The sequence below is a fragment of the Balaenoptera ricei genome, chromosome 2 (assembly GCF_028023285.1).
Source record: "Balaenoptera ricei isolate mBalRic1 chromosome 2, mBalRic1.hap2, whole genome shotgun sequence".
Lineage (NCBI taxonomy): Eukaryota > Metazoa > Chordata > Mammalia > Artiodactyla > Balaenopteridae > Balaenoptera > Balaenoptera ricei.
This window is the reverse complement of record NC_082640.1, coordinates 35,377,774-35,400,981: the sequence shown is the minus strand read 5'-3', so window position 1 is coordinate 35,400,981 and position 23,208 is coordinate 35,377,774. Positions and strand designations below refer to the sequence as shown.

At 38.8% G+C, this 23,208-nt stretch overlaps 1 protein-coding gene across 2 annotated transcripts in view; it reads left to right on the top strand.

The window, feature by feature from the left end:
- EFL1 (elongation factor like GTPase 1) overlaps positions 1-23,208 on the top strand; it is a 139,115-nt gene that overhangs the window by 1,833 nt on the left and 114,074 nt on the right. For both annotated transcript variants that reach the window (XM_059912335.1, XM_059912336.1), the window contains exons 3-7: positions 1,783-1,850; positions 3,335-3,419; positions 11,557-11,690; positions 13,507-13,644; positions 15,257-15,471. In XM_059912335.1, coding sequence (XP_059768318.1) covers positions 1,783-1,850; positions 3,335-3,419; positions 11,557-11,690; positions 13,507-13,644; positions 15,257-15,471 — 640 coding nt within the window. The remainder of the gene's footprint in view (positions 1-1,782; positions 1,851-3,334; positions 3,420-11,556; positions 11,691-13,506; positions 13,645-15,256; positions 15,472-23,208) is intronic.

Here is a 23,208-nt window from a genome sequence, read left to right as displayed (position 1 = left end):
GGGCTGTATCTTAAAGAGCCCTTCATGCCAGCTAGGCACTAGGATATGGGTTAAGTGCTCCAGCTCTGGAGTTAGAAAACCTGAGTTCAAAACTCCATTTCAAGTTACTTTGCCTTTTTGAGCTTCAGTATACAGCCTCTGTGTACTGGAATAAAAACCAAACCTACCTTATAGCATTGTGAGGATTAAATGATGATAATGAGAAGCCCTTGGCAGGTACGTGCTTTATCATGAAGATGATCATTGGCATTTATTATTAGGTAATAGGGAGCCATTGGGAGAACAGAATAAAGCAGGGATGTTGTAATCAAATAGTACATTAGTAAGAATGGTCTGGTGGAAGTGTTTAGGATGGATTGAAGGGCAGGAAAGAGGTTAGGTGGCTATTGCCATTGATATAATAGTTGAAGTGAAGTAGTCACGGGAACTAAAAGGAGAGGTGATGGATCCCTTTGTAGGTGAAGGCAACTGAGAATGAGTTTTGTATACAAATCTGGTGACTAACCTTACCCCATGAGTTTCTATAATTATGCTGCTCACGGTTTGAGGACATGAAGTTTGACAAAAGTATTTTTTTTTGCTTTGTGAATTAAATCATGCAGCAAGTCAATGGCATGTGTGTGTACAGCAGATTACTTTAAAATTTACTATTTAAAAGTATGTTAAGATAATACTATCCTAGAAAACCTGTGATTCATTTATTCATTCAACAGATAATTCATTGAATGTTTCTTATATGCCAAGCCTTGTTCTGGTCCTAGGGATACAGTTGTGAAGAAAGCAAAGTCCTTGCTTTCTTGACACTTGCATTTGGGGGGATATATGCTCGGCGTACTTAGAATGTTCTACTCCGTTGGAAGCAGGAAAGTGACACTCTAGGGTTATATGCTAATACATAATGTTTACATGGCAAGCACGTAATACAGTATTAGAGGTCCAAATGGGTACTTGAGTATCGTAAGAATTTCTTTTATTATTAGAGGAGATTCCTGGGTTTACGTTTGGATACTGGGTAGCATTGGTCACTGTGGTGTAGCTGATGCCCTCCATTGGCTTGCAAACAGTAGGAGATGTGGGTAAATTTCCTGAATTTCTTTGCCAGATGGGTATTTTCTTCAGACAGTTTAACTGGTAAAAGCCAGTTGAGGCCATACATGGGGAAATACGGCAAAAGATAATGTTCCATTGTTTTGTGGCGATGTTTTACCCAGTATATCATTCAGAGGAAAACGTGATTGCTGTGCTATCCTTTTGTCATGCTGAGCTATCAAGAGTTTAAGTTTATAGGCCTGGACACAGTTATGGATATCTGATGACTGATGTAATAATTACAATAAACTTGATCAAATTCTTTGTCGGACAGATTTGAGTAACTGTAAAAGTTGTTTGTCAGATGTTTTATATTTTGATTGGCACAGTGGTTTGTCTTATCACTTAAGAGTCTGTGCATTTTGCTCTGTGTAAATTATGCCTCAATTAAAAAAACTTTTTCTGTCCTTAAAAAAAAATGTTGCTTGACGGATTTTAAAGTGACGTTGATCCGCAGGGTTGGCAATACAGATTACAGCACTGTGGAGTGCTAGAATCTGTATCCTTCCCGATGATGTTTTGTTCAAAGTTCTAATTAAAATGCGCGTTGCATCTCGCTTCACTTAGTATAGGTAAATAGGAGATATTTGCTAAACCTCTTCTATGGTTAGATGTTAAATTTGTCGCTACAATCTACCTGCCTCACCCTTTAAAAAAAGAAATCGATTTAAATTAATACTGTTACTTTAACAGGAAAAACTACTCTGGCTGACTGTCTTATATCTAGCAATGGCATCATCTCCAGCCGCCTGGCGGGCAAGGTATGTTATATTTGATATATACTTGCATTTCAGTAAGTATTAGCAAATCTACAATGTGATGAGTCCTTCGTTGTGTTCTTAAAGATCGAAAAAGTATAAAGCATAGTTCATGATCTAAGAAGCTGCCAATCCATTTAGCAAGATAAAATAGATTGTTGCGAAAAAAGTTATTTCTATATTGCTTTATGTTACTTTATATTAATATTTTATAAGTGCAAGAATGAGTTTTTGCAACCAATCAGATGATAACCTGGCATGATTGTGGAAAATTTCACAGGTGGAAGAGATGCTTCACAGTGGGAAATAATGTGGATAAAATGCATAAAGGCTAATTTGTGGATTGTGCTTGATTTGAGTGGAACGTTTGCCTATACTGAGAGAGAAAAAGGTGCAGGTAGAAAAAATGTATCAGATTACAAAGACCTTGAAGGCTAACCTGAGTACCAAAGGAAGGCTTCTGAAGCCTGAGGGTCATGATGAAGATCATGTTTTAGGAAACGAAATGATAGAGACCTTTCTTTCTATCTGTGAACTGAAAGAAATTGGAATAATTTATTTGCAGTAGAAAGGTAGAGATGTTGCTCCCTTCAGTGAATTTAGGATATAGTCAGCAGGATTTATCAGGTGACTGGTAATATAGAGAAGAGAAGATAGAGAAGCAAAATTGAACTAAAAAAGTAGACCTAAGATACTGAAGGAGGACTTGGGCATTTGAGGCACATTGGGTGGGGAACTGGCCCAAGATACTGTCTATAGAAGGCTAAAAAAACTGGATTGAATGAAATAATAAAGTGCTTTTATTTTTCCCACTTAAGAAGTGAGAAAAAGTACAATAGCTCTAAAGTGAGTAGATGAAAGGAAATAATAAACCATAAATTAATGAAGTAGAAAAGATCAATGAAGCCACAATTTGTTCCTCAAAAAGATTAATACAGCTAACAAATATGATACAGTGATGGTGGACACGTCATAATACATTTAAAGAGTGAATCCTAATGTAAGCTATGGACTTTAATTAATAATAGTGTATTGATATTGGTTCATTAATTGTAACATGTACCACACTACACACTAATATAAGATGTAAGTAATAGGGGGAACTGTGTGTGTAGGAGGGGAGGGGATGCTTGGGAACCTCTTTACTTTCCAGTCAACTTTTCTATAAACTTAAAATTGCTCTAAAATGATAAAGCCTATTAATTAAAAAAAAATTACTGGCAATGTAGACAGTTTATGATTGTCTTGCATTACAACTGATAAAAAGTTAGAAGTTGATCAGGAGAAAGGAAAGGAGGAAGAAATAAGTGGTACTAGGAAAGAAAAATGCTGCAGAGATTAAGAAGGTAATAATGGGACATAAGGAACAACTTCATGGCAATAAGCCTAAAAATTTAAGTGTTTAAAACAAAAATCCAAATCAGTCCATTTTAATATTACATTTTAATTCATTGGGAAATAAGGATGCATATGTTGCATTTTTACAGTTAAGGTACATGGACAGCAGAGAGGATGAACAGGTCCGAGGGATCACTATGAAATCCAGTGCCATTTCACTACATTATGCAAAAGGTAAATCGATCTGTGTTTTAAAGAACAATGGTTTTGTATCTTTTGTGTCCTTCTTTCTCTTCCTGAATTAGTTTCAGGCCTCAGGTTTTTTGCTTTACATTCCACAAATTTCATTCTGGCCATTCCAGATGATCTGTTGTTAGATCAGAGTCAGGCTGTCCAGAGTTGAGTACAGATGGGGACCTCTGACTGGCTTGAGGGCAGAAGAACTGGCAGCTCACACTTGCCCCCATCCACCCAGGTGATTGTATAGACTTCTTCAGAGGGAAGGTCTGGAGTCTTAGGACCTTGCTGGTTCAGCCTTATTGTCCCATTTCCTCGCTAGGTCCTCGTTCTGTCCTATGGCCTGCCTATTAGATCTAGAGTCTTATTTACTTGACTGTGTGCGCATTGCCATGATCAGTATGGTTTTTATCCCCAGATCAGGATGCCATTTTGACAGTAACACTTCTAGGAATTTATCTGACTGGAACAGTCATACAGGCACATGAGATATATGTTCATTGACATTCACCCAAAAGTTTGTATTAGGGAAAAGAATGCCAACAACCTTAATGTCTGTCTTTGGAAAATAGTTAAGTAAACTGATACATCCATGCTGTGAAATGCTATGCAGCTGTTCAAACAACTGTTTGACCTATATGTAATTATATAGAACAGGTAAAGTAGGAGACAAAAAGCAAGTTGCAGAGTAAATACTTATAAGATATGAATGTGTTTTAGTAATACGAATATATTATGTATACAGATAAAGGTGTCTGGAAGGACACATGCCAGAACCTTAACTGTAGTTATTAGGGGCTGGATTATGTGAAACTTACACTTTTCAAAATATTTATTTTGTACTGTTTGGAAATTTTACACAAAATGTGAATTTGTATAACTAGAAGAAAATAATAAAGCTGTATTTCATTTTCCTAATGGACTGACCTGTGATTTATCCTTCATATCTCTGGCACTGACACCAAGGGTTATAGTATGTGGGACATGACTCTTCTCTTTGAGGTCAGTCTTACAGTGTTTTTGAACTAAACCAGTTTTGAAGCTTTTAGGTACATGAATTCCCAGTGTTTAGTATTTAAACTGATGCCTTATTTTTTAAAAACTACCTCTCACCTTTTAAACGTCCTCATTCTGTGATCCAGTGAATGGGTCGGTGGTCAGTTTCTTTCTTTTCTCTCCTTATTTTTATAGAGTTCAAGACATTTGTAGCCTTCCTTTTTCCACACTCATATTATTAGTCTGTTTTCATTTGAAGGTTACTTTAGTGTGAATTTTAGTTGCTCTCTGGACTTTGTCTCCAGTTCCTTCACCCCTTTTTAAACCATTTTATTAAGGTTTACTTTATGTATCATGACCTTCAGTCATTCCAGTTCCCTTTTGTCTTTGTGGTACAGTGTTGCAGGAAAATGGCTATAGGTCCCAGGGAATTGAATGGTCTAATCTTTATTTTGTTGAACTGTATGACCTTGGGTAACTTGCTCTCAGACTGTCCTAGATATACTTTCTTGATTGCACAGAGCAGAGGCTTAAGCTAGCTTGGGTTGGGGTGTGATGGCTTGTTGACAGAATATGTGTGAAATGATACTGGAGACAGTATTCATGAAAATGCAAAAGCAGGAGCATTATTGGAGTGACATCTCAAAGAAATTGAAGGCAGATGTTGATTCTGGATCCAGGATGGCTCTAGAGACCATCAGTAAAAGTTAACGGATCTTCCCTCTGGAACTCCACTGTCATCCTTGGGTTGAATTCTCTGTTTTTATCTGTTTTTACCCTGTAAGTCTTTTCTCTGTTTTATAGCTTTTGCCTACCCTTAGTGCCTCCATCTTCATGAACTCCCCTTTCCCTGACCCCTCCTCTCAACTCCTGTTTTTTTCCCTTAGTTCTGTTGCTTACGGCTGCTTTCCCCTACGTTTAAGAGCATACATCTCAAGAGCAGGATGTTGCTCAGCTTGTCTTTTGATGCCAGGCTCTGGCAGAAGTTGCACCTATGGACTGCTGGTCTGGGGTTGGATGGTCATCTCCTAGTCTGATCAGTGGTGATTGGAGTGGAGCCATAAAGTATTCAACATGTTTCTTTGTGACCGTGATGGCCTAGAAGGGGCTGTGGGTTAGGCAGTCAGCACACTTGACAGTTAGAGCCTTGCTTTCCACATCTGCAAAATGGGGATGGAAGTTGGGGATGTTGACTGAGACATGTTCTCAAAACATCCGAGAGATGAGATACATTCTCCTCCCTGTCTCAGCATTGACTCTCTGGAATGGGGCATTTCCTGCTGTGAAGGTGGGACAGCCTGAAGGCGATCTCCCTTCTGGAGGAGGGAAACCTGATGGTTGAAGAAAATCTGCAGGTGATTTTTGTGTTTACCACTTCTTCCCCTCCTTCCCATGCCCCTTCCAAATGCCCTGTTAGTTGAGGATCTCTGTACTAAATGTTAATGAAGTGCTTTCTGGTTTTGACTCTTAATTTAACCAGCTTTCAAAAATTTTTTCAAATCCTCACTTGGATTGAAAGATAAGGTATTTTTCTAGTTTAAGGTAAACAAATAAGCTTACCAAAACTATGCATATTACAGATAGAGTGTTGAAAACCATCAAGGTGATATTCTTATCTTAGCATTTTCCAGGGCCCCAGTTCTTCCTTGAGAAAATGGAGCCTCTCTCATCTTTACATTTGTGACTAAAATTTGGTACAAATGTTGGGACCATATTGTTAAATCTTGTTATTTTCCTATTTCTTAGCCACCCCTCTTTGTGCCCTTCCCACAAGGATACTATGCATTTATCTGGTCATTTCAAGAGTTAGGAAATAATCCCAATCCTAATATACATTCTATAAAAAATCCTAAGAGGATGTAATACCTTGAATCCTTTAGCCTAGGATGCAACTATAGATGAGAGAAATGTATTCAGATGGATTAAGTACTTAGAAATTCCTGGACTGTTGTTATCAGAAGGCCTGTTGTTGTCATTTCTACCCTGTAGCTGTTCTCTATACCTGTGAGCAAATACTGCTATTGCAGAACTTCTGAAATGAAGTTTTCATTTTAATTCGTCTTTTTAAAAATTTTAAATAAATTTACGTTTATATGTATTATAGGAAATTCAGTATGTTGTAGAATATACATTAAAACACAAGACTGAAATAAAAATTACTTCTAGTTTCCCACCAGTTCTTTTATCCTTTCAGTTTTTACATTTAATCCTACCATAATTGTACACGTGAATGTGTATACATGCAAGCTGTGAGGTAGATATCTAACTTAAATTTCCCCCCAAAGAGTTGACTACTTATTCCAACACCAGTCTAATTGGATTATTAAGTACTATATTATTAGTTCTTGACGCAGTGCTGTTGTCAACAGCTCTGCATGAATGAGGCAGTCTGGGTGGGACTGTTATGAGTTAGAGAGCAGACTCTACCCACCCATGAAACACCCCCCAGTACCTGGCTGGGGGCTAGTGCTCGCCAGCTGCAGCTGACTGATGCCCTGTATTTTTCTGTTTTTTGTTTTTTTTTTCCAAGAAAAGTTGGCATCAAGATTTTTGGTAAAATCCTCCAATTTTTAAAATACTGGCAACTTATTAAGAATTTGTAAAGCACCATGTAGAACAAACTGCAGTGGGCTTTAACTTACAGGCTTTCAGTCTGTACTTCAGGCATATGTGCTAGCTAGCTAACAGCCTGGTTCAGTGGGATACTCAGTATTTACCCAGGTGGCAGCCACACTGTAGCTCGGATGTACTCCAAATGTGGAGACCAAGGATATGGCAGGGCTTTCTGCAAAGAGATCCATGTGCAGGTTCACCTCTTTGTAAACACCTCCATAGGGGTTTGTAGTTGTGGGCAAGTGGAGAGTTTACACCCATGTTGGTTTCAATTCTGTGGCTCTCTGGTCTTAATCTCTTAAAACTAGGCCGTGGGGAAACTGATACATGCCATCCAGATTCACACAAGGCCAGCATGTATCAGTCGCTTCCCTTACCTTCCAGATATGTGAACATTAACCCGAGGTTCTGATTTCTGTCCTCTTCCTTTGGGGCCAGGGCTGGGAGGGAAGGGTTCCATTGTCCCTTGTTTGACTAAAGATCAGATTTTTCCCTCTTAAGATAATGAATGCTTTACTTTGTGAAGCATTCAGTTGATGCCAGATCTAAGAAAACGGGTGCACGATAGTTGGATTCTGAGCCAGATGCCTCATATGCGTGATTTTGTTTAATCCTCACAGCAATCCTGTGAGATGGATGTTATCCTCATTTTACATGTGTGCAAAATGGAGTTCACAGGGGCTAAGAAACTCCCCTGAAGACAGAGTAGTTAGCATGTGGTAGTAGTCCTGGGAGCCAAGTAATTACATTTGCAGACTCCTCGTTTGCACCAGGAGTCTCTTGGAAATCAGTCAGTCCTGGCCACGGCTGATTCTCCCTGAAGCGTAACTGTCTCCTGTCCACCAGGGATTGCTGCGACTGCTTACAGACATCTTCTTGTGGCCAGCATGACCCGCATCCCTGTTGTCTTTGGTCACTGCCCAAGATGGAAGTCCTGTGATCTGGCCTCTCAGTAATCTCTTCCCCATGTTTCTCTGTGATTCTAATACCTGCTCTGCCCTCAACCTCTCACTGTTCCCTTCCTTCCCAAAACTTTCTCTGAAAACATCCCAAGGTAAACAAATAACCCCTGCATCCGCAACATCTTTTGTTGCTGTTCCCTCCTCCTCCTGCTGGCTGTTTTCTGAGGACACTGCTTTTCTTATCCTTCTTTCAAGTGAGTGCTACTCATTCTTTCATGCTCCATCTACCTCTGGGTTAGGACATGGGATTGCCGTTCCCCTTGTTCACTAGTTCTGGTTCAAAGCTTAATTCTTCCACCCTTGCTTTAAAACTCCATCTCCTTTGAGACTCTTACTGTCCATCCAATTATTCTCGACCTTTCTTACCACTGTCAGCTTCCGGTTACAGTCCCCGGTCCCCGTTCATTAATGACTTTGGCACCTGGCTCATCGTTTTCCTTTTTGCCCAAATCCACCAAGGTAGCTTTTACCGTTTCTGAAAATGACCTCTCCAACGGCATGGCTTCAACAACAGTGACGTGTAGATCTCCACTTCACCCTCCCTCTGGCATGGCTACTTGCTGGATTTTAGCATCATCCAGAACTGTTCATCTTTGACATTTCAAATTCAAATACTCCCTTCTCCACAATCTTTACTCTTCCCAGCTCTCTCGCCTGTGTAGCGAGGTCGCCATTCTTTGATTTCAGAAAGCCCTTCAGTCTCTTGAGCCGCATCACTGTCCTTCGTTTACTCCCTGCCTCATACAACCCAGATTTGTCTTTTTGCTGACAGTCTTGCCAAGGTCCTCAGTTTGCTTTCTTCACCTTCTGTCCTCCCAGTAAAACTCTAACCCTTGGTAGAGCTAACTCTCTACACCTTTTTCCTCCTTATACTTGGGCTGGGTTCTCGGCTGGTCCTCGGGCTGCTGGCCGACTTCCAGCATGTTGTCTGTCAGGCCTTGCTCATTCTCTCCAACAGCTCTCTTAAACCTTCTAGTCTCTTCCAGTCCACCTCTCAGTCCCTCTCCCACAATCTCAGCAGACATGTTTACGTTCTGTTTCACAGAACACGGGAGAATTTTCTCAACTGTTTGCCACTGCCCCTCAAAATGTAACATTATTAGTATCTTTGCTTGCCTCCTGTCACTGTGAAAGACTTGTGCTCTGGACTTATCTCCTTTGTCCTGGTGCCTAACTGTCAGCTCTTGAGCATGCTAAAGTCTCTCATCTTAAGTGTGTGTGTGTGTGTGTGTGTGTGTGTGTGTGTGTGTGTGTGTGTGCGCGTGTATCTCTCTCTTTGTCACTCTGAGTGTTAGTCAAAGGTGCGCTGCTGTTACCGTTTCAGTTGCTCTGACAATAGGCCCCATCCCATGCCTTATGGTAATGGCACATATTAGCCATGTGAAATTGAGTGAGAGATAGTTGGTCCTTGATCTTTGACTTTCTCTCCAGGGTGATGTGAACATAGAGAAGTTCCGAGTAGGTTGCAGAGGTTTAGAACCCTTACATGGGTTCCAGGAAGTGAACATCAATCTTTTTTCACTCCAGGGTTTCTTTTTCTGGTTCTTAGCCAAATGAACAAACAAGTGTTGTTTCCTCAGCTGCAAAGTGTAGAGGCATCTGTGACCTTCATAGGAAGTGACTAAGGTGGTAGATAGACCCGGGTGTGTTTCTGTGACCTGGGGTAAATCTCTTCCCTTTTGGGGGCTTTAGCATGTTTATGAAATGAAGGGTTGGGCTGCAAAAATGCTGAATGATTTCAAGAATCTCATAACTTTTGTTTTATGTGATGGGAGCGGATAGAACCCTGAACCTTGCTAGCACTGCTCATTTTTCTCTGGTTTATTTGGTTGGGACCCTGGTGCTTATCCTAAAGGGTAGCTGTGAGACTGGTGCTGTGAGACCTGACAGTAAAAGACTCGATTAAGGAGGCACACGGGGCCATTGTTCCAGGGCACTGGTTCTTTGACTTTGTTTAGAGATGTCCACAGTCCTCTCTGGTTGGAGTCTTCCCTGGTGGGTGCATCAGAGCCAGAATTCCTTACAAAGCAATTTGCATGAAAAGAGGAAGCAGGGGAAGGAGTGGTATTGAAGAAGGCAGTCTTGCTGATTGATGGCAGTCTTTCCCACTGAGCCCATTGCATTTTGGAATCCTTAACCTAGTGTTCAGAAATTCACTACTAGTGGGACCTTGGCATGTGAGATTAAATATATGCCATCTTGAGGATCGGGGTTAAAGGTATGACTTTGGAGGTAGATGGGTTTGAACTTTCACTCTACCATTTTGAATTCTTTGATCTTAGGCAATTTACCTTAGAGTTGGATTCTAGCTGGATGTTCTTCAGAAAGATATTTTACTTTTCCGTGCCCTAGTTTCCTGCTCTGTAAATTTGGCCTAATGGTAGTAACTACTGCAAGGGTTGTTGTAAGTAAACATTAGATAATGTCTATAAAATGTTTAGAACAGTGCCAGATAGTGCCCAGATAGGCACTCCACAAATGTGAGCTCTGGCTTTGGTTACTGCAGTGTTGTTGTTTTATCATTATGAGTATCACACAGGGCACTAAACAGGTCATCAAGTTGTTAACATCACACTGGGGAAATTCCTTTAAATGGCCCCATAAGTTATAACATTCAGCCCTGTTGTAGTTCTGGAGCACACAAAAGTTGAAAAACACTGAGTTAAGAGGAGGAGCAAAAGTAAGGTATAGGTATATTCAGGTGTTTGATCATTTAAGTAATTATTATGCCATTGAAAGAGAATTGTATCAAATTTAGCAGTGAATGGGGAATGAGTGTAGAATTCTAATGAACTACCGGTTTTCTGGCTGGTTTACTTAATTATGTTTTATTGATAATATGAGGTCTCTGTAACCTAGGGTGGCCAGTAGTTCTGGTTTGCCTGGGACTGACTTAGGGCTTAGTGGGACGTGGGACTGACGTTGGCGTTTGATGGGATGTGAGACTTTCAGTGCTAAAACAGGACACATAGGCATGAGTCATGCTCTGAGCTTACAACTTTGGTGTGAGGATTAAAGAATACAGTATATCAAATGTGAGAGCACATAGCACACTGCTTGGCAAATAGCAGCTGCTCTTTAAATTTGTGACTTAGAATTGAGTGTAAGTCTTGCTGTGCATATTCACACACTGCTCTTTGAGAAGTTGTAGGGAAGTAGTTGGCCACCTGCTTTGTGTCTTTTCCATTAGTTTCCTGTAGTCCCAGTTTCCTAATCTGCACAGTGAGTAGAGGAATGTTTATGTTGTATGGATATTTTAAGGGCTCAATCATGTGTGATTAGCACAAGCGTTTAGCACAGTGCCTGGCTCACAGTAGCTCTTGATAAGTGGTTATTGGATTATTAGAATAATAAAATCCTGTAACCTTTTATACCGACGCTATTTGGAATTGATAGTTCCATCGTTGGGAATTCCTAAATTGAAATGGTAGCTGTTGATGGAGCTTTTGTCTTCTTTAGCTTTATTCAGTCATTTCTTAGAAGCTCTCTTACTCTGGGTTGCCTGAGGAAGAGTACTGTGTACCTGCACGACTGAAAATGTGTGTCTTCCAATTTCATTTCAGGTGAGGAGCAGTACCTGATTAATCTGATAGACTCTCCAGGACATGTGGATTTCTCCTCAGAAGTATCGACGGCTATTCGCATTTGTGATGGGTGCATCATTGTAGTGGACGCTGTGGAAGGGGTCTGTCCGCAGGTAGTGGATCGTAACATGGAAATATTTAACTGGTTAAAGAAGGTGGGGGGAGAGAGGAGGAACTGACTGTCGATGACTCTGTGCCACTTGAGACATTTCACTGACCATCACAAAGCTGGTTTTACATTTCATATTCGGTAGTGTTCTGGTCTGTGATGGAGTCAAATCCCCCGAGTTTTGAAGGGATAGTAGAGAGAATGACTTTAAGGTACCTTAACATGTCTGTCATGTCCTCTTGGAGAGGGACTCAGCAGAAATGGGAGAGGTGTTTAGGAGGATCTGGAGGTTTCACTCCAGTGGAAAAGTTTCTGAACTGTGAGAGGTAATTGATAGCAAGATACTGAGATGGGAGAGTCTCTTCTATTGGTTTGTCAGTCTACCCCCCTCCCACCTACACACGCTGTCTCTCTGCCTTCCTCCTGCCCTCTCTTACTCTTCCAGATCCTTAACCTAGACTTTCTTCTCTTTCCCACCAAAGTTCAAAAAGTTCACCCCAAAGGCCAGAGTGAACATATAACTCCGGTCGACGTGAAACTCAGAGTGGCTTTCTAAACTTAGTTTTAAAAATAATTTTTGTTTGAAACCTTATGTTTTATCTTTAAAAATGTTGTCACCTTTATGTCCTACTTCTTAAATGCCCTTGTTTGTTTTAATGTTTTTTAAAAAGAATAAGAAAAGGTTTAAATTGCAGACATACCTCTGAGATATTGCAGTTTTGGTTCTGAGCCACTGCAGTAAAATGAATATCGCAGTAAAGTGAGTCACATGAATTTTTTTTGGTTTTCCAGGGCATATAAGAGTTATGTTTGCAGTATACTGAAGTCTGTTAAGTATGCAATAGCATAATGTCTAAAAAACAAATGTACGTACCTTAATTAAAAGGATACTCTATTGCTGAAAAATGCTAACCATTTCTGAGCCTTCATTGAGTTGTCATAGTAACGTCAAAGTTCACTGATCACAGATCACCACAACAAATAGATGCATAGTGAAAAATGTAAAATACTGTGAGAATTACCAAAATGTGACATAGTGACATGAAGTGAGCAAATGCTGTTGGAAAAATGGTGCTAATAAACTTGCTTGATGCAGGGTTGACACAAACCTTCAGTTTGTAAAAAATGCAACATCTGTGAAGCGCAATAAATCAAAAGCCCAATGAAATGACGTTTTCTTGTAGAAATGGAGAAAATTTGATAATTCCAAGAAGATATGCTGTAATTATTCTGTAACTTCCTGTCTGATTGCCTGTAAGGGTGCAGGTCCCCCAACTGGAGAAGCACAGCCTTAGTCTTTGTAGTGTCTTAGGTGTCCTGACAAGACAAGTAAAATGAACAGACCTGACTTTAGAATAGCAGAATAGTGGTTAATGCTGAGAGGTTGTTTATGATCAGGAAGGTGTACACAGGGGACTTCTGGGGGAATGTTCTGTTTCTCGACCTGTGTGTTGGCAACATGAGTGTTTGTTTTCTGATTATTTACTGAATAAAATTCAGTAAACTCTGTGTGTGTATGTGTGTGTGTGTGTGTGTGTGTGTATAGTTCCACAAAACTCTTCACTGTCTTTTGCATAATTTTATTTATCCTTCTTAAATAAATTGTCAGTTCCATAAAGGCAAGGACAGTTTCTTGTCTGTAGTTCTTTGCTTCTGTGTTATATACTTTGTGAATGTCTGGTGAACACCTGTGTCTGACTGGCATGGTCTGAGTTGTTATCAAGGAGTACGGAAATGAGCTGCTTATTAATCAGGATTTTCTAATGTGCTTTACTTATTTCAGATCACGAGCTTTACATTTTCCTTTCTTTTTTAATCAGACACAGGCAGTTCTGCGACAAGCCTGGCTCGAAAGCATCCGTCCAGTTTTAGTGATTAATAAGATAGATCGCTTGATAGTGGAACTGAAATTCACCCCACAGGAGGCCTATTGTCACCTCAAGAATATTTTAGAACAGGTATTTTATGCTTTACTTCGGTATTTGAAAAATTGTGGCTCAAAGAAGAGTTGTAAGGAAGTTGCTGAGTTGAGTATGAGGCATTGCTACAGAAAATTCACTTACTTAGATTCACATGTGTCACAGTCATCATACCACAAGCGAGGCAATAGAACAAGTATCATCTTAGGAGTCCCCTCCATCACCTGGCAGCATCCTTGAATATAAAGCTTGGACAATAGGTTTCAATGTTCTCTTGTTTAAAATCCTGTAGTTTGGTTTCACAGTGAAGCAATATTAGGAGACTCTTTGGCTTTTTTTATTACCTGTCTTTAGATGAAATTTTACCAAAGCATTCATTCGTTTATTCAGCAAACATTAACATACCTATATGTTGAATGAATGAGTTCTTGGATGTTCACTCTGTGCTAAGGATTATGACTGTAAAGACAGATAAGAGTCCCTATTTTCAAAGCTCTCACAGTGTGGTAGGGGAGACAAACACTTAAAAGAGATATTTGGAGAACAATGACATAAACCCTGGATGTGATTTGAGAGCATAAATGAGGGCTGCTTCACCCAGACTGGGTCAGGAGGAAAGGGAGAGTGAGGAAAAGTCTCACAAAAGAGGCCTTGAGATGGAAGAGAGGTAGCGTTTGCCAGGTAGAGACTTATGGTAAAGTCCTTCAAGAGAGAAGGAATGAGATATACATAGTTATAAAGGGAAAAAAGCATAGTACAATGTTTCATTCAAAGAACTGCAAATTATTTGTTATAGTTGAAGAATTAGATCTTGTTAAGTAGTGATAAGAGGCGGGAGTAGAAAGGAGTATAGGGTTTAGATTATGGTGAACCTTGTATGCCATGCATGGAGGTTTGAAATGTCTTCTTCAAGACGGTGGAGTACCATTGATGAGACCAACTTGAGAATATTTATTTGCTAAAGAAAGGAAATGATAAAGGTAGAGCAGTGAAAAAGAATGGATCAGTGGATCTAGTTCCCTGAAGAGATAGTCAGGGATGGGTACAGATGAAATACTCCTGCCTTGCAGCGGAAGGAGAAGGACCGGCGGTATTTGTAGATATAGATGGACCTATAGGTTGAATTATGGGGAGCTTGCAGGATTTCTGAGTAATAGGTTCCATTTTCTCTCGGAGGTAGGAAATCAGATTACCTACTTGAGAGTGAAAACAGTTGGGGGTTAGAGGTCAGGAAGAGGGCCTGAAGAGAGGGGCAAACAGTTCAGACATCTGCTGTGAGAAATGGTGAGGGAGTTGACTAAGGTTATAAATGAAGATTGTGGGGGTTGGAAACCATGAGTTCTAGTGACACCTGGCCCTGGTCCTGGAAAACAAGTTGAGGATACCACAGATTAGTGTCTGCTTTCAACTCATGAGCACAAAAATGACCATTCAAAAGCCTTCCAGTTTAGTTTTGCTGGGTGTGGAAAGAATGGGTTGATAGCATATAAGTTAATGATTGCTATAAACGTCATCGCCATCCATGTGTGCTTAATATGAGCTGAAACTGTGACTTACGATTCTAGGCTTAGCAAGGGTTAGACAGTGTGTCTCCTGCCATGGGCGTGCTAAGCATCTGAATGACATTCTGCCATTTTACCATCTCTCCTAGATTAATGCACTCACAGGAACTCTTTTTACTTCTAAAGTGCTAGAAGAAAGAGCAGAGAGAGAGACTGAATCCCAAGTGAATCCAAATTCTGAGCAAGGGGAGCAAGTGTATGACTGGAGCACTGGCTTGGAGGACACGGATGATTCTCACCTTTACTTCTCTCCAGACCAGGGAAATGTGGTATTTACAAGTGCAATAGATGGGTGGGGCTTTGGGTAAGTGTTTCAATGTAATTAAATCTCTTTGTGGATTTTCTATCCAATTGATTTTTTAATTAAACTTTTTATTTTGAGATATTGTGGATTCACATACAGTCGTAAGAAAGAATACAGAGAGTTCTCTTGTTCCTTTACCTAGTGTCCCTGCAAAGGTAACATCTTGCAGAACTGCAGTATAATATCACAGCCAGGATATTAGCATTGATTAAATCCATCACCATGTAGAGCCTTCATGTTCTGCTAATATAGCCACACCCACTTCCTCCCACTTCCAACCCCTCCTTAATGACTAACTCTTCTCCATTTCTATAATTTGTCATTTCAAGAATGTTATAGAAATGTAATTGAATAATATGTAACCTTTTCTGGATTTGATTTTCAGAATAATTCTCTAGAGACTTATCTAAGTTGTTGTGTGCATCACTGGTTGGTTCCTTTTTATTGCTTAGTACTATTCCATGTATGGTTGTACCACAGTTTGTTTGAGTATTTACCCATTGAAGGACATCTGGGTTTTTTCTCGTTTTGGGCTACTATTAGTAAAGCTGCTGTAAGCATTCATCTGTAGGTTTTCATGTGAACATAAGTTTTCATTTCCTTGGGATGAATGCCTAGAAATGCATTTGCTGAGTCATAGTGTAGTTGTGTGTTTAGTTTTTAAAGAAACTGTCAAACTGATGTACCATTTTTTATTCCCACAAGCAATGTATGGTGATCCAGTTTCTCCACATCTTCACCCTCATTTGGTATTGTCACTATTTTTTTTTCTTTTTTCTTTTTTTTAGCCATTCTGATAGGTGTGTACTGATATGTTATTATGGTTTTAATTCGCATTTTCCTAACAGCTTGTGATATTGAACATCTTTTCATGAGCTGATTTGTCATCTGCATATCCTCTTGTGTGAAATGTCTTTTCATGTCCTTTGCCCATTTTGTTTTTGTTCATGTATAATTGACATATTATATTGGTTTCAAGTGTACAACATAATGATCAATATTTGTATATTGTGAAATGATCACTACAGTAAACCTAGTTAGTTTCTATCTCACTATATATATTTACAAAATTTGTGTGTGTGTGTGATGAGGATTTTTAAGATTGACTCTTAAGAAATGTCAGTTATACAATACAGTGTTATTAACTATACCATGCTATACATTACATCCCATGACTGATTTATTTTATAACTGGAAATTTGTACCTTTTGATCCCATTCACCCACTTTGCCAATCCTCTACTCCCTGCCTCTCGCAACCACCAATCTGTTCTCTGTATCTGTAAGCTGCTTGTTTATTTGGTTTTGTTTTTTAAAGATCGTACATGTAAGTGAGATCATGCAGTATTTGTCCTTGTCTTTCTCTGTCTGACATATCTCATTTAGCCTAATGCCCTCGAAGTCCATCCATGTTGTTGGAAATGGGAAGTTTGCATTCTTTTCTATGGTTGAATAGTATTCCGTTTTGTGTATATATACTGCATCATCTTTATCCGTTCATGTATCAGTGGACACTTAGGCTGTTTCCATACCTTGGCTGTTGTAAATAATGCTGCAATGAAGGTGTTGTGCATATATCTTTTCAAGTGTTTTGGGGTTTTTTTGCATAAGTACCCAGAAGTGGACTTGCTGCATCAAATGGTAGTTGTATTTTTAATTTTTTGAGGAACCTCCATAATATTTTCCATAGTGGTTGTACCAATTTGCCTTCCTACCAACAGTGCACAAAGGGTTTCCTTTTGTCCACATCCTCACCAATACTTATTTCTTACCTTTTTTGATAATAGCCATTCTAACAGGTGTAAGGTGATAGCTCATTGTCGTTTGACTTGCATTTTCCTGATAGTGATGATCAACATTTAGTGATATTGAGCATCTTTTCATATACCTGTTGGCTATCTGTAGGTCTTCTTTGGAAAAATGTCTGTTCATATCCTCTGTCCTTTTTTTCAATTGAATTGTTTGGGTGTTTTGCTATTGAGTTGTATGAGTATTTGGTATATTTTGGATATTAACCCCTTATCAGATATATAATTTGCAAATACTTTCTGTTATTCAATAGGTTGCCTTTTCATTTTCTTGACTACCTGCTTCATTGTATAGTCCTTTGCCCATTTTCTAATTTTATTTTTTATTTATTTATTTTTTACTTTTGAGCTTTGAGAATTTTTTATATATTCTGGATATTAGTCCTTTGTCTCATATGTGTTTGATAAATATTTTCTTCCAGTGTAGAGTTTCGCTTTTCACCTTAATAAGTGTCTTTCACAGAGCAAAGTTTTTAATTTGAGTGGAAGTCCAGTTTATCGATTTTTCCTTTTATGAATTACACTTTTGGCGTTAAGAAGTCTGCCTACTGCCTGCTAATGCAGGGGACACGGGTTCGAGCCCTGGTCTGGGAAGATCCCACATGCCACGGAGCAGCTGGGCCCGTGAGCCACAACTACTGAGCCTGCGCGTCTGGCCTGTGCCCCGCGACGGGAGGGGCCGCGATAGTGAAAGGCCCGCGCACCGCGATGAAGAGTGGCCCCCACTTGCCTCAACTAGAGAAAGCCCTCGCATGAACCAAAGACCCAACACAGCCAAAAATAAAATAAAATAAATAAAATAGCTATAAAAAAGAAAAGTGCTTTAAAAAAAAAAAAAAAAAAAAGAAGTCTGCCTAGCCCTAGATCCTGAATGTTTTCGCTCATGTTTTTTCTGGAAGTTTTATAGTTTTCCTTTTTACATTTAAGTCTGTGATTCATTTTGAGTTAAGTTTTTGTATAAGATGTGAAACTTGGGTCGAGGTTCATTTTGGGGGCTGTGGGTGTCCCAGTTACTTTGACACCATTTATTGAAAAGCCTATACCTCTATTGAATAGTTTTTGTACCTTTGTCCCAATCAGTTAGACATATTTATGTGGGTCTATTTCTGAGTATTATATTCTATTTCATTGATCTGTGTGTCTGTCTTTCCACCAATACCACATAGCCCTGATTACTCTAAGTGTATAATAAGTTTTGAAACTGGGTGGATTATTTCCATCACATTCTTCTTTTTCAAAATGGGTTTAGCTGTTCAAGGATCTGTGCCTTTCCATATACATTTTATAATAATCTTTGCCTATATCTGCAAAAAAAATTTTGCTAGGATTTTGGTGGAAAATTCATGGTAAACTTGTATATTAATTTAAGGAGAATTGATGCCTTTACTATGTTGAATCATCTAATCCATGGAGGCTGTATGTTTCTCCATTTGTGTAGATTTTCTTTGATTTCTTTAATCAGCATTTTGTGGTTTTCAGCATTTAAGTCCTGTATATATTATATTAGGCTTGCACCTAATTTTTCTTTTTTTCTAGAAATTATAATGGTATTGTATTTTTTATTTTGGTGTTCACATATTCATTTCTACTGTATTGAAATATAATTACTTGATTTTTGTGTGTCGATCTTGTATACTGTCACCTTGCTAAACCTGTTCATAAGTTCTAAGAGTTTTTTGCAGATGCCTTGGGATTTTGTACAAGGTAGTCATGTCATCTGCAAATAAGGACTTTTATTTCTTCCTGTCCTGTGCCATTTTCCTTTCTTTTCTTGCCTTGTTGCACTGGCAAGAACTTATAGCACTGTTTGAATAAGTGGGGAAAGTAGACATACTTGCCTTGTTCCCCATCTTTCACCAAGAGGTATAATGTTAGCTCTAAGTTGTTTCTAAATGTTCTTTGTCAAGGTAAGGAAGTTCCCCTGCACTCCTTTTTTTCTGAGTTATTACTATGAATTGGTGTCAGATTTTTTCAAATGCTTTTTCTGTATCAATTAATATAATCCTATGATTTTTGATCTTTAACTATTAATATAGTAGATTACATTGATTTTTGAGTATTCAACCAGTTTTGCATCTCTTTGTAGATGTTATATACAATTAACTTTTTAAACCTTATTCTTTGAATAAATTCAAAATTCAGAAGGTACAAAAATGCATACAATGAAAAGTCTCCCACCCTATCCCTTAGCTTTTTAGTTCATTTCCCCACAGAAAACTAGTTTGTCCTGGCAGTTTCTTGTGTATCATCTGGAGGTTATTATGCATATATGAGCAAATACATTATCAACTTTTATTATTTACACTAGCAGAAGTTACTGTGGAAAGAAACTAACTTTATTGAGGGTGTACATATGGTAGGCATTGAGCTAGTCACTTTACTTAAATTATTCCATTGAATTCTTAGAACACTCCTTTTATTTTATTTTTTTCCAATTTTTTTTTAATTAATTATTTTTGGCTGCATTGGGTGTTCATTGCTGTGCGTGGGCTTTCTCTAGTTGCGGCGAGCAGGAGCTACTCTTTGATGGGGTGTGCAGGCTTCTTGTTGTGGTGGCTCCTCTAGTTGCGGAGCACAGGCTCTAGGTGCACAGGCTTCAGTAGTTGTGGCATGTGGGCTCAGTAGTTGTGGCTCACCGGCTGTAGAGCTCAGGCTCAGTAGTTGTGGCACGCAGGTTTAGTTGCTCTGCTCTGCGGCATGGGGGATCTTCCTGGACCTGTGTCCCCTGCATCGGCAGGTGGATTCTTAACCACTGCGCCACCAGGGAAGTCCCAGAACAATCCTTTTAAATAGGTATTAATATTTATTATTTAAGGTTCAAAGACGTTGATTGATTTGTTAAACATCACTTAGCCACTGAGTGGCATAGCTGTTGTTAAGTTTAAAGTCTGCCTGGCACTGAAGTTCATGCTTTTTTACCATAGTGCTTCTATGGGATCTTCACTATGGAATATAGGGACCTTGTTTTTTCTAATTGCCCCTTCTGGGTATGTACACACTCAGGCCAAGTAGTAGTGATATCAGTTTTGAATGTGCTAGGTAATTGATTACATTTCTAACCACAACCATTACTGACCCGTGAAATCAGAAAATTCAGCGGATTTTTATTTTGAGAAAAATGTCTTCGGCTTGGGTAAACAGTTGTGGGGATATAATGAAATTTACTTTAGTTGTAGGCTTAACCTTACATATAATTTGCAGGGATAATAGAACCAGAAATAATACACCAGGTGAAACCACCCTTGGCTGTTCCTTGTCTTCCTTTTTACAGGAACTTGCCCTTCAACTTCCTTTTGACTGAACACATTTTGCCTTGGGCAGCATAATAAATTATAATACCATAATTTTTCTGTGCTAGTTTGTAATAAACTATAGATACCTTGGTTTATTTGGTGCCTATAAAGGTCATACCAGACAAATAAATTCAGATAATGGATATATAGTGAAAATGGAAATTACAAACTTGAAAATTTGTACTTTTCATATGTAGTTGATGACTTACCATTGTCATCTTTCTGGGCCTTGTTTCCTCATCTGAAAAATAAGAATATAGGTCTAAGATAATTTCTAAGAATTTCTTTGAGCTAAAACGTACAATGATTCATTCAGTCATATAACAGGGTCAGACCTATTGATTTCTTAATTTGTAAATTTTGCTAGTGAGCCACAAGGTAAGGGGCTTGCCCTTTTCTTGTAATGATTTTCATAAATAATTGAATGTTTTATGTGAATTTTAGTCTAAATCTCATAAATTAGGGAAAGTTTATTGTGGAAGAAGGAATGGGGAGAGACTTGAATGAATAGAATGAGGGTAACTTCTCACAACTTTGGACATTTTTACGTACTTTCAGTCAATAAATGAATTCCCCTGTATTAGACAAAGTCATCTTTATAGATCTACTAGTGCCTGTTCTCAACTAGTTGACATGTTAATTTATGGAAAAGGGTTGGTGGAAATGAAAGCACTGGAGACCCATTTCCTTCCAATTTTCCTCTAACATATCAGTGAATGGGGAAAGTTGGCAACTTCAGTAGGGAAAGTTGTCACCAAAAGTGGGAAATGAGTACATTTCAGAATTTAGCAGATGGTTCTATAAACTCTTACATAGTGGGACAGGATTAAGAAGTGTGACTAGTGGCTGTGTGGCTTAAATCTGTCCTGCTAATAGTTGTTACTCTAGGAGAATCTGCTCTGAAAAAGCAGAAACACATTGACTTGTGTGGGTGGCAGCAACGATCTAGTTCCCGATTAAGATAAATAGAGCTGAGGCCCCAGTCCTATAAAACAGGGGCAGGAAAGAAAAGACGATGAAAAGCCCTTCCTTACAGTTTTGTTTGTCTTTGTGCAGTAGTGTCTTAGAATCCTGCAATTAACATTAATCCATTGGGTACCTTGGACACAAAAGAATATGTGGCCCAGAAGTTTCATACTTGGCCAAGCCGTCATTCAGGGCAAAAGACTGATAGGTCAGTGGTCTTAGAAAACATGTTCTGCAAATCTTTTCTGAGAATCTTGTTTGAAGTTATTCGGTAGAGGAAATGAATTAAAATAGAATTCAAGAATGGAGAAGTTGTGCTAGAAACTGTCAGTGTTTTAAAATTATAACTAATGACAGATACAGGAATAAAAGCACTAAGCAATAATGAAGAAAAGTTTGATGTTTATAAGCAACTTTTGTGGTAACTGAGGGATTGAAACGAATGTAAAGGATGAAAAACAAGATTTTCAAAGATTTATGTGTCTGTATGTGTATGTATGTGTAGATAAATGATGGACTAGAAAAGGGTTTGAAGACAGTGGTCTAAGCAAATGGCCAATTTCTTACTATAATTTATGATTTTTTTTAACATCTTTATTGGAGTATAATTGCTTTACAATGGTGTGTTAGTTTCTGCTTTATAACAAAGTGAATCAGTTATACATACACATATGTTCCCATATCTCTTCCCTCTTGCGTCTCCCTCCCTCCCACCCTCCCTATCCCACCCCTCTCGGTGGTCACAAACCACTGAGCTGATCTCCCTGTGCTATGCGGCTGCTTCCCACTAGCTATCTGTTTTACGTTTGGTAGTGTATATATGTCCATGCCACTCTCTTACTTTGTTCCAGCTTACCCTTCCCCCTCCCCATATCCTCAAGTCCATTCTCTAGTAGGTCTGTGTCTTTATTCCCGTCTTACCCCTAGGTTCTTCATGGCCTTTTATTTTATTTTTTTCTTAGATTCCATATATATGTGTTAGCATATGGTATTTGTTTTTCTCTTTCTGACTTACTTCACTCTGTATGACAGACTCTAGGTCCATCCACCTCACTACAAATAACTCAATTTCGTTTCTTTTTATGGCTGAGTAATATTCCGTTGTATATATGTGCCACATCTTCTTTATCCATTCATCTGTTGATGGACACTTAGGTTGCTTCCATGTCCTGGCTATTGTAAATAGAGCTGCAATGAACATTGTGGTACATGACTCTTTTTGAATTATGGTTTTCTCAGGGTATATGCCCAGTAGTGGGATTGCTGGGTCGTATGGTAATTCTATTTTTAGTTTTTTAAGGAACCTCCATACTGTTCTCCATAGTGGCTGTATCAATTTACATTCCCACCAACAGTGCAAGAGTGTTCCCTTTTCTCCACACCCTCTCCATCATTTATTGTTTCTAGATTTTTTGATGATGGCCATTCTGACCGGTGTGAGATGATATCTCATTGTAGTTTCGATTTGCATTTCTCTAATGATTAACGATGTTGAGCATTCTTTCATGTGTTTGTTGGCAATCTGTATATCTTCTTTGGAGAAATGTCTATTTAGGTCTTCTGCCCATTTTTGGATTTGGTTGTTTGTTTTTTTGTTATTGAGCTGCATGAGCTGCTTGTAAATCTTGGAGATTAATCCTTTGTCAGTTGCTTCATTTGCAAATATTTTCT